The 15,784-nt window shown below is 33.2% G+C and overlaps 1 protein-coding gene across 7 annotated transcripts in view; it reads right to left on the reverse strand.

Moving 5' to 3' along the window:
- The window catches only part of CDC27 (cell division cycle 27), a 55,250-nt gene that overhangs the window by 16,143 nt on the left and 23,323 nt on the right, over nucleotides 1–15,784 (reverse strand). For 3 of the 7 annotated variants that reach the window (XR_011246809.1, XM_069541652.1, XM_069541656.1), the window contains 10 exons: nucleotides 15,208–15,355; nucleotides 13,530–13,655; nucleotides 9,679–9,776; nucleotides 8,792–8,946; nucleotides 8,475–8,686; nucleotides 7,361–7,475; nucleotides 4,959–5,092; nucleotides 2,474–2,573; nucleotides 1,330–1,537; nucleotides 579–748 (listed from right to left, as the gene is read on the reverse strand). Coding sequence is in view for 5 of the 7 variants with exons in the window: in XM_069541652.1 (XP_069397753.1) it covers nucleotides 579–748; nucleotides 1,330–1,537; nucleotides 2,474–2,573; nucleotides 4,959–5,092; nucleotides 7,361–7,475; nucleotides 8,475–8,686; nucleotides 8,792–8,946; nucleotides 9,679–9,776; nucleotides 13,530–13,655; nucleotides 15,208–15,355 (1,466 nt within the window). In the remaining 2 variants the exon portion in view is untranslated. Of the gene's footprint in view, nucleotides 1–578; nucleotides 752–1,329; nucleotides 1,538–2,473; nucleotides 2,574–4,958; nucleotides 5,093–7,360; nucleotides 7,476–8,474; nucleotides 8,687–8,791; nucleotides 8,947–9,678; nucleotides 9,777–13,529; nucleotides 13,656–15,207; nucleotides 15,356–15,784 lie in introns of all 7 variants that reach the window. The other 4 variants (XR_011246808.1, XM_069541651.1, XM_069541654.1 and 1 more) reach the window with 3 other exon arrangements.

Consider the following 15,784-nt stretch of genomic DNA (forward strand, 5'->3'; position numbering starts at 1 on the left):
GGTTTTTCTAATTTAAGTTTACAGGTGGGTGAGGAAGTGCTTTGAAAGTAGAACTGGGGAATAAATTAGAATTTTCTTTGGCTTTAGGTTAATCATCCTCTCCTTTCCTGATTTAAAGAGATAACTTAAGCAACAAATATAATTAAAATTAAAATGATAAAACCTTACAATAAGAACATTATATCCTCAATTACTTACAACTTTCTTCATTGTATTAAGTTTATAAAACATACTAAGTACCAAAAATTCATCCCAGTAAGCTCTCTATACAGTAGAAAGAATTTTGATTATAAACGTCTATTTACATGGTAAATACATATTTTCAGATCCAAGTAAGTAGAGTACAAATGTTCCATGTAAGAATTAGTTTGGTTCTCTACAAATCTATCTCAAGTAATCCCAAAGAATTCAAATTACCCTTAACACAAGAAAGAACTGAACTGATAAGTTATTAATACTGACAAAATAAAGACATTACAAAATAAATACTGACCCTTCAGATCTAGCCTTCTCAAACATAATTTTAATTAAATTTAAATTACCTCTAGAAAGGCATATGTAACTTTTTAAATACTTACTTGCATGTACTCTGAAAGTTCGAAATAGGCCCTTCCAATTTGGCACAGCACCCAACCAGTATTGTAGTGGTGAGAAGGTAGGTGGCTCAAGATATTAATAGCTTCTTTGCAGTTGTATGAACACAAAGCTAAATAACCTTTCCCCATTTCACGAAGAAGGCTCATCAAACCTTCTGGGAGAAAATAATGTAGTAAACAAAGGAAAATAAAACACAATAAAGCTGCCTGGTTTTCTAGGAAGGCTAATTAAAAAATATTTCATTAAACTTTCCAACACTGGGCTTCCCTGGTGGCCCAGTGGAAAAGAATCTGCCTGCCAATGCAGGAGACACAGGTTCAATATCTGGTCCAGGAAGATCCCACGAGCCACAGAGCGACTAAGCCCACGCACCACAACTATTGAACCAGAGCTCTGGAGCCTGCGAGCTGCAACAAATGAGCCCACATGCTGCAACTACTGAAGCCCATGGACCTAGAGCCTGTGCTCCGTAACAAGAAATGCCACTGCAACGAGAAGCCCACCCACCACAACCAGAGAGCAGCCCCTGAGAAAAAGCCCACACAGCGGCAATGAAGACCCAGCACAGCCAAGACTAAAAATGAGTAAATAAGAAAATGACCAAAAAAGAAAAAGGAAAAAAATGCCAGCATCTACCCAGAAAAAATGTTTCTTTAATGAACATAAATAAACTTACTTAAAACAAGTGAATAAAATAAAATATAAAGAAGATTTTAAGCTTTTAAAACAGACCTGCTGCTGCTTTCTGTAGATTAAATGCCTGGATCTGAGGGGTAATTGTGGAGATTTTTCCTTCTGAAATGATTGAAGAGTCTAATTTTGTGATTTCCAGGCTATCATTTATGTTAGGTTGAGTTATTCCTCCTTTATTAGTTTTACTTTTTGTTTTTCTGTTTGGGATTTTAGGTGGAAACTTCATTTTTAATTTTTTGCTATTCTCCTGTAACAAGAAGGAAAATTCAATAACTTGTTATACTCATGTATTTTAAACATCTACCTAACCCTTTTTCTCAAGTATTAGATATAAAATAAACATATGGTTTTGACTGATCTACATTTTTCTCAGAAAATTTTATAAAAACAAAAGTCTTCAAAGTCACTTAATGTAAAATGCAACAATTCTGAAAATAAATCATATTAACTAACTAGTATTTATTACATTAGCTTTAAGCATTTCTCTTTATTCAAAGTATATCACTTTCATTTATTAATTAAAAATAAGAAAGTAAGGAGATACAACAACTACCTAATTGTCTCAGAGCACTGAAATCTGTAAGGTATAAAACTGCTGATCTATATGTCACAATTAAAGACTGTCTGTAATATTTGTCAATGGATGAAGAAAATTTACCAAAGGTATAAAACTCTCCAGTTGTCCAAAGAAATGTGCAAAGAAAAAATTTTCATTCACTCTTCCCACAATCCTTCCCAATGGAAACATGTGACATAACCACAGTATACCATCAAATCCAGGAAACTGGAATTGGTGCAATACTAGCAACTAAAACTATAGATCTTACTTGGATTTCATCAGTTTTCACATGGACCTTTTAAAAAATTTCGGTGTGTACAGTTCTGTGAAATTGTGTTACATGTATGGATTTATTTAATCAACTACCACAATAAAGATTCAGGACTATTTTACCACTACAAAAAGAGATTCCTTTGTGCTATGCTATAAAAGACACATCCTCTCCTCAGTCCTACCTCCCAGTAACTATTGATCTCCTCTCCATCTCTGTAATTTTGTAATTTTAACATTAAAAAATGTTAAATGGTCTCCTAATGTATTCATTAGAGACTGAGTCATCGATGAACAGAAATTTCAGAGGAGGAAGTATTAAATAAATGTGACATACAGAAATTTTTAAATTACCTTGGTTGTAGAGCTGTCACTAGTAAAAAGTCGTGAACTTCTTCGAGGCAGTGCATTTGGGGGAGATGTGATAGTGGGGCTCAATACCTGAGGTGTTGTACTAAAAAAATTATAAAAGTAGATATTTAAAAAACCTGTTTATGACCATTAATTATTATTTCAAGTATATTAAAAATATGCATTCAACATGTTTGTATTCTAAAATTGATGAGATCAATCCTTTCCTCACCCTCCTATGAAAACTCATTTAAAGAACTATTCTTGTTACCATAAAATGATATAAATTATAGCACAGATCTTCACTCTATTTGAAATTGCTCATTCAAACATAAAACAATCCACATAAAAGTTCTGGGTCAATAAATAGTAAACATCTATAAACCAATTATCTTTAGTCCTTATTTGGAACTATAGAAAGTTAAGGAAAAACAAAGCTGGACATAGTCTAAATGTGGGATATTTGCTAAATAAATATTACTAGAACAGTTGATACCTGAGAAGTTATTACCATGTAAGTTCAAACAGCCACATCAAGGGATTATTCTGCAGAATGAGAGAGGGGGACATGGACAGTAAAAGTATTTGAAGAAATAATGGCCAAAAATTAGCTAAATATGATGAAAACTATCAACTAACAGATCCAAGGAGCTCAATGAATTTGAAGCCCAAGAAAGGAGAAAACACACTAGAGCATAATCAAATGGATTAATATCAGTGATAAAGAAAAAATCTTAAGAGCCAGAGAAAAGAGACAGATTACATACACAGAAACAAAAATAAGGATGGCAAGAAGTTTCTTATCAGAAACAATGCAAGCAAGAAGACGGTAGAGCAATGTAAAGAAAAAAACCTGTCAATTAGAATCCCATACCATGAAAATATCAATCAAAAATAAAAACAAAGGTGAAACGAAAACTTTCTTTTGAACATACAAAGGCTGAAAAAATTCATTACCAACAGACCTAGACTACAGGAAATGTTAACCACTCTGTAGAAGTAAAATATATGACAACAGCATAGAGACTGAGAAGACGAGTATGAAAATATACATTACAAGGTTTATACTCTAAGTGATATGGTACAGTATTACTTGAAGGTAGACTTTGATAGTTAAAATATCTGATATAAACCCTAAAACAACCTCTAAAACGACAAGATAAAGAGTAATTGTTAATAAGGCAATGTTATGGGTTGAATTGTGTCTCCCAAAGGGATATGATGAAGTCCTAACCTCCAGTACTCTTAATGTGAACTTTTTGGGAAATATGGTCTTTGTGGATATAATTAACTTAAGATGAGGTCATCACGGTGGGCGCGAATTCAATATGACAGATGTCCTAATAAGAAAAAGGAAATTTGAATACAGAGGCACACAGGGAAGATGGCTACGTGGAGACAGAGGGAAATACTGAGTTGCCTACTACAAAATAAGGAATGCCTGGGGCAACCAGAAGCTGGAAGAGATAAGGATCCTCCCCTAGTGACGGCCCTAGCGATACCTTGATTTCAGATAGAACTGTGAGTGAATAAATTTCTGTTGTTTTAAGCCACCCAGCTTGTGGTACTTGGCTAGGGCAGCTGTTGGAAACTAAAACAGGCAATAAAGAAGGTAGAGTGGTACACATCAACTATACATCAACTAAGAAGATAAAAAGTTATTAGTAATACAAAGAAGGCAAAATTAATGTAATTCATGTGTATTACAGTTAGTATATTTGTTTAAATGAAATGCATAATTCAGTAAATTATGTTTATATATTCTTGAAGACTAACATATATTTGGACTATTAATGTGCTCTGCAGGAGGCTCAGGCTCCTTCTTATCACTGAGCCCTAGGCAATCACTGCCACCTACCTGAGAGTTGGCACTCATAATGAGACTTACCAGCCAGGCATTTTAGAAATATTGAGGCCTTTTATATAGTCAAGGTATATGCACACGGGTACCTATTTTAAGACTTATGGTACATGTTCACTATTTTGGGAGGTAAAGTAGCTTTCTCTTAATATATTAGCTATAATTTATTTTTGAGGCCTTGAATAGGAAAAGAAATCTTATTTTTCTGTGTGAAAATGGATTCATCATTTGAAGATTTATTGGCAGATTCATACTATGATATACTTATAGAAATGCATAATAGGGGAAGGGGAGAATAATCTATCTGTACTTGATCAGTGGAGAAGGTTACATAAAAAAAAAAGAAAATTATTTTGGAGGAGTGCTAACAATATCTAGTTTAAACAAACTCACAAGGCAATTAGAATAAAAAGGTATTTTAGCTAACTCTTGTCTTGATTTGCATTGTAATATTCAAAAATTAAATTTCCTTTTTCAGTAAGTTGGAAATTCCAAATTTAACATATTCAGAATTTACAATAGTCATTCCAGAATTCTTGGAGCAGTCAAAACAACCTGCCTAAACTGAAGAACTGTTTCACAACAAGAAAAGCTAAACAATATCAAATTATGAGACCAAATAAATACCTTGTTTGTGGGCCAGAACTTTGTGTCTGTGCAACAAGAATTGGAGTTACCTCTCGACTGTTTCCACTCTGTGAGAAGACAGACTTTGTTCCAGTTTGGCCGATTCTGGCAACAGACTGTAAAACACAAAAAGTCTAAAGTTTGTGAATTATAAATTGCATTGTGAGTGGTAAAAGACATCATGATGTACCCATCTACATTTCCCCAATACAAGATTTCATATTATATACTGTCTGTCATTTGAAAACACAAACTATTAATGTCATTATTGATGTCATTTTAGGTTAATTATTGATATATTAGAATGAACATCATCCTATTTCCTCATATTAAGCTCAGTATTTTTACCTTTATACTATCTTTTTATCTTTCGACTTTAGTTATCAAGGAAAGGCTTAAGATTCCTAGAGGCCATTTATTATGTAACTTTCCCAGTTGGGGCTAAGTGCTAAAAAACTTTAAGACAGCTACTATTCTCAAGAGTTATGATCTAATTTTGTATACATAAAAAATAATAAAGTAAGATTTTATACCCCTTCTTTGGCACTTAATAAAGACAGTCTTAGAGTAATTCAGATTAGTAGATTAAAAAAAACACTAGGTTATTTTCCAAATTCTAAGAATATTGCACTGAATTAGTATTTCTTTTTGATGTGTTCAATCTTCTGGACTGTGCTTGTCCCTTCTCTCTTCTCTAATTTATCACCTTATTTCTATTTATTTTCATCACTTAACTTTTTTATAAAGTGATCTGTGTCAGCGAATATTGAAAAAAAAAACATTTTACTACCAAATAAATTTCTCCAAAAATTAGTTACTGTGATAGTCACTGTATATAATTCTGAAATTACACATTATAAATAATCATTAATAATTACTTTCTCACCATACTGAAAGCCTTATTTTGGCCTTCTCAACATTTAACATCATTGATCATGCCCACCCGCCTTGCCCTTCTGAAACTTTGTGTAATTTCTAAAATATTTAGTCTAGTATCTTGATTATTTGTTCTACCACTTCATTTGCTGGCCCCTCTTTGTTCCACTGTTTTAAATTAAGTTCCTTAGCAACTCTCTCTTTCTCTAGGAGAGCATGGTCATGTTGTATCTATCACTTGGTCATATTCTTTCCTCTGTAACTAACTATCCACTGAATATTTTCACCTATTTTCTGGCCCTTCCTTATTTAACAAAGAACTATCTGCTGAACTCACTACTTGGTTTGATATTTTTAGTTAATACTGCAGGGAGATTTGGAAGTATAGCTTTTCCAAGAATGTCTTGTAATAGAGTAAAAGAACAGGGGCAGAAGAGGCTTAGACTGGGCAATGAAACCATATACGCCTTTACTACCTAACTTGTCCTTAATTACTCTGACTCATGGTTTTGGCCTATTTCCCCTGGCATGCTAACCATTGTCTTATTATGCCTTCTTATAACTGTAATAAACTAATTTCCACATATATCTGTCACTTTCATAGTCATACAACAGCAGGTAGTTGTCAACTTTTTAAAAATCCAGTTTAAAACACAATTTCCATATTAAATACTTTTAGTTCACGTTTACCACTCTTGGAGTTCCTATTATCACTCATTAGGAAGCTATCATATAAAAAACACTTTGCTAAAGTTCAGGAGTAAAAGAGTAAAACCAAAACAAGAAGAAACATGTTTCTCTGAGGGTGAAAGGGCTATCGCAGTCCTTCGCATGCCAGTGTGACTCATCTAGCTTTCATTTCTCAAATGTCCATTATGCACAGCAACAGGCATTTACCTAGATAACCTAATTTCATTCTCACCTAAGATGCCCTGCTCCACAGATACGTTTTATTTATTTATTTATTTTTCCCCACAGATATGTTTTAAATAAACCTCACTTTGGCCTCTACTGCCACAGACAGTAAAAGAACATTATAAAAAGAGTCACAGTTGCAATGCAGTCTTATTGCAGTATTTACTATAAAGATTCTATGAAATATTTTTCATTTTACTACACTTTAACTCCATACCTGAGGATCCACCATAAACATTTTATTATCACAAAAAGCTAGCTTTATGTGAGTCATCTTTTTTCATGTTAATATTAGTACAACTGAAAAACAAATATACTGGTGGGGATAAGCAAAAACCACAGCAGGTATAATTTCCATTATTTACATTCAAAGTGATCATCTTAATTTTGTTTTTTAAAAAAGGAACTTAAATGTAAAAATCTGAATATGCTTAATTAGCTATATGCTGAAATAAACTACAGTTGTGAGTTACAAACTTACGTGGTCAAAAGAGCAACCAGCTTTGCGTCTTCTACTATACCCAGGAGGCTATAATAATGATGACCTTCTTTTACATTTAGATAATTTCTCTAAGGCAACAGCAATTCATTATATTTTACAAGGAAAATACCTTTTTTGAAGGGGCTCCGGTGGGTGGCACGTCAATTACAGAAGATGTATTAGTGTAGTTTTGTAAATAGGATCCATCTCCAGGACTTGGGGTTTCTAATGGCAAAATCCCAAAACTGAGAAGAGGTTGAAATCAAGGTGTCAAAAAGTCATCAAGGCATATATAAAGCAGCAGTATACTTAAATTAGAAGGTCTAAAAGGAAGAGAATGGCAAATCAGTCTTGGGGGCATTGAGGATCTAAGGGGCAGATTAAAAATAAGCTGTGAATATAGACTATTCCACCCACCAAAACTAAAATTAAAAGAAAAAATCAAATAAGGAACTAAACTGAGCAGTAACTACAGATCTCAGGAGATTTATTAGAAATAAAGAAGAGTAGCTTTGTAAAAGCTAAGATCCAAATTATGAAATTAGTTCAAATTCTTGGAATTTATGTGATTTAGACACTATTACAGAGAAAATATCCTTAGAGACCAATGAATGCATGTGTGGAATCAATGAGCTTTGTAATCTCATGGTCATACTATTTAAGTAATTCTCTGGCCCTGGGACCCAATTCACAGTCTGTTCTAGCACATAATTTTTTATTTTGATTCTTTTGGAAATGCATCCTCTGGCCTGGGTTCCTGTATTTATTCATACATATATATTTCTAAAAATTTTCACAGAACATTTCATATATTGAGAGGTGTCAATCCTTTCCCATTTTGGAATACAGCACTTTAACCATTGCTATCACTGATTATAAGCATCCCAACATTTAAAGAGGTTCACTGCTATTCACTGATGCACAGTCATAAACAGAGTATCTTTTAATGCATACAACAGCTGAATAAGGAATGCTTAAGTTTAAAAATTTTCTCCAAAAAAATAAAAAATAAAAAAATAAAAATTTTCTCCAACACTTAATATGAAATTATTATTACAGATACTGTATTTTTATTACTTGATTTTCTGAAAATGGAATAGACTCATTATTGACTTATTAAATATCTCTATTTCCATAATGATTTAGAAGTTGCTGTTCATATTAATTTATATTACCAATATAGGAATTACTCTAAGATCATTTAATATTACAGCACATTTTAAAGTATCTTCTATTTGTCTTACCTTGGGGTTAATGGGCTAAGAGCAGCTGGTCCTCCTAATAAACTTCGACCAGTTTTTGGTTTATTTTGAACCTGTTTAGATAATATGGAAGTTCCTGTTCCAAGAGGGACAGTATCTGGTGAAATTACAGCCGAGTCAATATAAGACACTGAAGAATCTGTGTTCAACGAGTACTTTGAATTGGAAGATTCTAAATTCAGTCTGTTTAATTCCTGAAACAGAAAATTTCTAACATGTCATTTACAATACCTTATTTAGCTCAGATCACTGTTTTTCATTTTCACAATATTTTTAACACTAGTGTATAATATACTTACAATTGTGTCCTGGGGTGTTTCTGTAAGAACTGTCTCAGGCTGTCTGTGAGATAAACTATGATTAGATACTAGTGTTGTGCAAGAGTTGGGCAGACAGCTGCTAAAGTTCTGTAAAGATGTTAATTTAAATGTTTGGTCAGGATCTGGCTTTTCACCTGTGAAGGGGGAAAAAAAAAGTTTGCTTTTGAGGAAATGAAGGTTAAATTAAAAAAAAAAAAAAAAAAGCATAAGCCAGCAAAAATAAAGCCTTATTCAGAGCTTTAAAGTTCTATCTATTTCAGTGAATCAGATTTATCTCCCAAAAGTAAACATCAGTGTACTATAAAAGTGTACACCAAAGATAAAGCTGTACATTTAGAAAATAAGTTAAACCACAATGAAACTGACTTATAATAAATCACAGGAAAGTACAGATTTCTGTATTTTAAAGCAGAAAGCAACTAGACCTCATTTTGCTCAAGGTAAGGAATGAGGGTGGAGAGGTGAAACCTAGAAATCAAAATAAAATTTAAGCACTTACATGTATATTGACACAACATTTTAAAATGATCCTTCAGGCCTCCTAGAGCATATATACTATGACAACTCCCCACCCCATATTATCCAGGTCTCTGGGTATTCTACTAATTTCTTTTCTTATCCAGAATGCTATTTTGGCTAACTTTATACTCACAACACAACTCATTCCTTGACGACACAACAAAGGCCACATTATTCCTGAAACATGATTCTACCTTACTTCTTGTTCTCAAGTTTAAAAGCCTTTAGCTTTGAAAAATATTTGTCTTGTGGATATATAATTTGTATCACTTTCCAAAAAATAAGCAGGGGGAAAAAAAGGGGAAGAAGAAATGGGAGAACCCTCCCCTACACCTCTACAAACTTACCTATTTCACATAATGATTCAAAGGGGGACCAGAGGAAAGGATTTAAACTAAGGCTCTTTTGGTAACATTCTGATCCTTTGGCAAGCCGATCTGTCTTGCTGTAAAGACAAACAAATAGATCAGACAAGCTATAAAACCTAAAACATCTATTACAAAGAAAATTTGTTACAGAAAATTAGGTAAATCTTATATAAGTTCTGTGCATTCTCTTCTAAATCCTTCCTTAAATGATCAATTTCTCCTTCTTACCATCCTCCAATCTTTATTATTTAGGGGATTTCAAGTCAAAAGTCAGGTGAAAGCAAATAGAAAATGAATTGAAAGGCATGTTAACAAAACAAACAAATAATCATTGCTTTCTTAGATACTACAACTGCTTTTCATTTCCTTTTGGACATTACAGTTAATGAGGCGATATGGGAAACATGCAAATATTTCAGTCTTATTCTTGATTTTAAATATAAATCCCAGTGGTAATTTTGAAAGTGACTTAAAGGTGGCAGCTTTTAACAAAAAGGAAAATTCATGTTTCTAAATTGGGTGTATAAAGGCTTACATTCAAAACATGGATAACATTCTTAGGACCCTATATACTTGAAACAATCTGGAAATTATTAGAACAGCATTGTGGCCTCCCTAGCTTTTAAATGGGAAAGAAGATGAGATTGAGGGTTAGTAAGACTTGTAGAGCTTTCAGGTTAAAAAATACTACTGACCTGGTTTAAGACTGAAATTCTTCATTATCTAAAGGAAAAAAATTAAGATACAGCAATTTTTCCAAAACCCCGAGGTTTTATAAAGGACCAGATGGCACTGAACTAAACAACCCTCATATGAAACTATCAGTTAAAACACATAATCTGTTTATGTGCTATCAGTATACATCAGAGAAATGAAAAAAAGATCCCCTTGGGGAACTAGATATTAATGTGCCTTACTTTCAAATTTTGCAAGTGAGTAGAAACTAGAATAAATGATATAATAAAGACAAGAAAGTACCACTAGTTGAAGCTTATTTAGCTTCCCAGATTTGTCTAATCTGACCCAATAAACACATGGACACAGAAAGAAACAGAGGAAGGAGACAAACTTTCAGAAAACGTAAGTTTTATCAAAGTCTGTATCTAAGGATTGGTTAGATGAAATTTCTTAAAGGGAAAATAATTGTAACAAGAATGATATATTCATTTACCATGTATAGCAGGGTAACTTAAAAACAGGAAACAAAGACATAAAAGTATTTTTGGAAAGTAAAAATGAGGAGTGGAAAGTGGAAAATGAATGCTTGGGAACTTTTAATATAAGGCCAGGAAAAGAAAAATACAGTGAAAACTCAATGTTTGAAGATTATACCAAAACTAACTTATATTATACAGCCCCTCACCATGTCTATTACTAAGTATGGTTTGTCTATTTATTTATCTTTCATGTGCTCTCTTACAATTGATTATAAGCTTTCTGAGAATAGGAAACTAGATTTCTCATGATCTGATTAATACACCATAAAATATATGTAAAACAAAATGTCTACCAAGAAGAGATTAGATACACACCCACATACACACACACAGATACTGGTATGTACAAATAATATAAAAGTTAATTGGGACAACTCAACACCAGAAAAATAAACAACCCAATCAAAAAGTGGGAAAAAGACCTAAACAGACATTTCTTCAAAGAAGACATACAGATGGCTAACAAACACAGGAAAGATGCTCAACATCGCTCATTATTAGAGAAATGCAAATCAAAACTACAATGAGATATCACCTTACACTGGTCAGAAAGGCCATCATCAAAAAGTCTACAAACAATAAATGCTGGAGAGGGTGTGGAGAAAAGGGACGCTCTTGCACTATTGGTGGGAATGTAAATTGATACATTAAATATAATTTAAATTACATTCAATGGAAATTGATACAGCCACTATGGAAGATGGTATGGAGATTCCGTAAAAAACTAGGACTAAAACCACCATGAAGCGAAGTGAAGTCACTCAGTTGTGTCCGACTCTTTGCAACCCCATGGACTGTAGCCTGCCAGGCTCCTCGGTCCATGGAATTTTCCAGGCAAGAGTACTGGAGTGGGTTGCCATTTCCTTCTCTAAAACCACCATATGACCCAGCAATCCCACTCCTAGGCATATACTCTGAGGAAACCAAAATTGAAAAAGACACATTTATCCTATTGTTCACTGCAGCACTATCTACAGTAGTTAGAACATGGAGGCAAACTAGATGTCCATCGACAGATAAATGGATAAAGAAGTTGTGGTGTACATATACACAATGGAATATCACTCAGCCATAAAAAGGAACACTCTTGAGTCAATTCTCATGTGGTGGATGAACCTAAAGCCTATTATACAGAGTAAAGTAAGTCAGAAAGAGAAAGAGAAATATGGTATACTAATGCATATATACAGAATCTAGAAAAATGGTACTGAAGAGTTTATTTGCAGGGCAGCAATGCAGAAAAAGATATAGAGAACAGACTTACAGACATGGGGAGAGGGGAGGAGCAGGTGAGATGTATGGAGAGAGTAACATGGAAACGTACATTACCATATGTAAAATAGACAGCCAACGGAAATTTGCTATATGGCTCAGGAAACTCAAACAGGGGCTCTGTATCAAACTAGAGGGATGGGATGGGGAGGAAGATTCAAAGGAGAGGGGATATATGTATACCTATGGCTGATTCACATTGAGGTTTGACAGAAAATAAGAAAATTCTGTGAAGCAATTATCCTTCAATTAAAAAAAAAACTGGGGAAGGAGCCAGATGTGGAGTTATGTCCCAGTCATGTCTGGGAGACAGATCTATAATTATTCAATAGAGAGATAAAAGGAGGAAAAGACTTAATAAAATTAAGCTGCCTGGAGTGCCCCTACTTTAGATCAATATTTTTAAAAACTAAAACTCAGAAAGGAAGTTTTCCAAAGGACTGGGGTTAAAAATAGCTATTTAAATGGCACTGGAAGAAACAGGTTAATCTAAGAACTAGACTTAGAATCAGTCATGCCCTAAAGATGCAAGTCTCACGTGCTACTGTAGACAAAAAGACCAATGTAGTGTCTATATCAAAGTACTGGAGATAAAAGATAACAAGCTGTAGCTTCAAACCTATAACAGGGAGGTTTCTAAATTACTGAGTACAACTTTGGTCACAACAGGCATAGGATGGTTGAAATGAAAAGCCAGTTTTTGGAGCAGGGTTGTGCCCTATTGGACACCTGACCTTTTAATCTTTATGATAAATAAAAATAATTATTTCTCTGAAAAAGAGAAAAAACCTTCCTGCATGATTAGGACTTGATACAAATGTACCTTCAAAAACTTTTAAACAAGTGATCTTGTTTTAAAATAACTAGTAATACATATACAGCATTTCTATGATTTAATACCTTCCCTTTATTTTATTAAACTTTATTTTGATATAATTTTAGACTCACATAGAAGTTGAAAAAATAGTATAGTTTTTATGAAGTTTTATCACGTGTATATATTTGGGTAACTACCACTACAATCAGGATATAGAACTGTTCCAAAGTCCCAAACAAACTCCTTTAGCTACCTCTCTATAGTCCCAGTACTCTTGCCCCAACTCTCATGTCTGAGAACCACTGATCTGTCTATCACTGTAACTGTGTCATAACAATAATGTTCTATTAATGCTATCACAGAATATGTAAATTTTTGAAATTGGCCTTTCTCTCACTTGCCATAATGCTCTTGAAATCCATCCAAATTATTATGTTTATCAATAGTTTGTTTCTCTTTATTGCTGAGTAGTTCATTCTAGTACTAGAAACAATTTTCTGGTAATTTGAATCATTCTTACTTACCAATATACATGTCCCAACAATGAAAGAGTAAAGCAAGCTGAATCACCAAACTCAGTAACAATATCATCATGGCTTTTCTGCTTATTAAACACTCCGCCAGATAGGATCTGTTCCCCTTCTGCAAGCCTTTAAAACACACATTCACAGATTTTTTAAAAAGTCAATATAAAAACCACTGTGTGTGAAGACATTCTTCATTACGAATGTACCTCTTACTATGGAGATATAGTAAAAAGTTCATGGTACCTTTAGAATACCAATAAACATGTATTAAGAATCATTTGGGAGATTGGGAATTTACCATCTTAAAATTTCAGTCTTACCCTTTAAAAACAGAAATAGTTACCTTTAGTCTGTATGTATAAATCTAGTCTGAGCAACATACACATTACTCACATCAGACTGTTATGCTGGGGGAAAACAGCTCTTCATTAACAGATTTGGTGGTCCTTCTTAGTTCTATAATTCCTTGAAGTAGGAATTTGCAAGGAGGTTAAATAAGACTAACATTTTAATTAAAAATTGCATACTTAATGGCCTCAGTTATTTTTAAGTTTACAATTGAAATGTGAATAGCACTTCACCTCTTTTTATCAATTATGTCTTCTTGATATAAAATTACAAATATTCCCCAAAGGGAAAAAATTTGCCTGATTTCACTATATATTTTTAGCATATCAGAGTTTATAATGGTTCATGTTTTAAAGTTTTTTCTAAATCATCATGTGGAAAACTCTCAAGTAAGCTTATATATCCTAAACGTAAAATGTGATATCTAAAGATTTTTTTTACTATCAGTGGGATTTTTTTAAAACTATAAATATTTATAAATGGGATAAGAAAGTCTAAGGTAAGAACTGGCTTAAGAAACTAGCAAATTAAATAAGTATATTTTAAAGAATTCAACATTAGAATCTTTGGAGTAGAAGAAATTCAATAGCAAATGTCTCAGAAATTCTATATATATATATTTTAGCTGTAATTTAAAAGTCACCAATTAGACACTGGACAAATAAATACTTATCAGACTATGCAGACTTTATGGGGTTTATTTATATCCTTTCACTGTATATCTATCAACTAAACAGGGTCTATTTGTATCCTATGACTGTATACCTATAAACTAAATACACAGGCTTTACAGTTATCTGTTTAGCCACCTTTACCACTATTCCATTTTTCGCAGCACAGAAAAAAGTCTGACAGAACGTAACTACCTAAATCTCTAGCTGCCTCCAGATTCAGAATATGGACAGCTGACTTGGTTGAGCTGTCATATGCCAAAGAAGTGTTCTCCTAAATCTGTCCCCTTGCTTAAAAGGAGTAATGGTTCCCCAAAAGAATGATTTTGAAGGGCAAATAACTAATTATACAACTGTCTGGACACAAGGCAGCATTAATCTCAGGTGAACTGGGAAGTTAGGTTTTCAGGCTTATTACAATCATTTTACAAAATCATAGGAATTAGTTACAACTTAGGTTTCTCCAGATTTAAATTCTATTTATACCATAACAATAAAATCTCTCCATAACAAAGTAATAGGCAGCAGCATTTCAAAAGTTACTGAAATAGACAAAACTCTACTACCAAGAGGGGAGAAAGGGAGTCAAAAGAATTTTATCCAGAATTCTACAGTTAAGTAGAACAAAATTAGGTAGAAAAGATTTAGAAACTTACTTGCTGAGATCAACACAACATTTTGCAAGCAGGTATTTACATTGTGGTGTAGTACAACTGTGTCCTTTCAAAAGTCTATATGCTTTATATGCTTTTCCTGAGCGGTAATAACAGGTTGCCAGTAAAAACAAGGCTTCTTCTGAGTGTACTAAGAACAAACATGAAAAAAAAAAGGGCTGTTATTCAGTATGTTGAATGGTAATTATTGTTTAGCGATACGTAAACAAGTTTAGCAATAATGAATAAAATTAGGCATGTTATTCAATACAAAAAACAATTTATTAATTCAAATTTCAATTAAGGAGAAATACTTTCCTGATACAAAAGTTAGTTCCCCAAGTCCTGACTACCTTCTTTCCAGAAGAAAAAAAGGAAATAATACAATGAAGACAACTGTAGCATTCTCTGTAAATCCTTAAGATCAAACACAGGCACACAACTGCCCTTACACAGACTATCAGGAAAGCATCATTTTTATGTAGTATTTTTCTGAGAGATCCTTTGAGAGGACAGAAGTCAAATTTCATGAGAGGGAAACTCAGCGTTATAAACCTAATTATCAATCTGAAAATTTCTA

The sequence above is a fragment of the Ovis canadensis genome, chromosome 11 (genome assembly GCF_042477335.2).
Source record: "Ovis canadensis isolate MfBH-ARS-UI-01 breed Bighorn chromosome 11, ARS-UI_OviCan_v2, whole genome shotgun sequence".
NCBI lineage: Eukaryota > Metazoa > Chordata > Mammalia > Artiodactyla > Bovidae > Ovis > Ovis canadensis.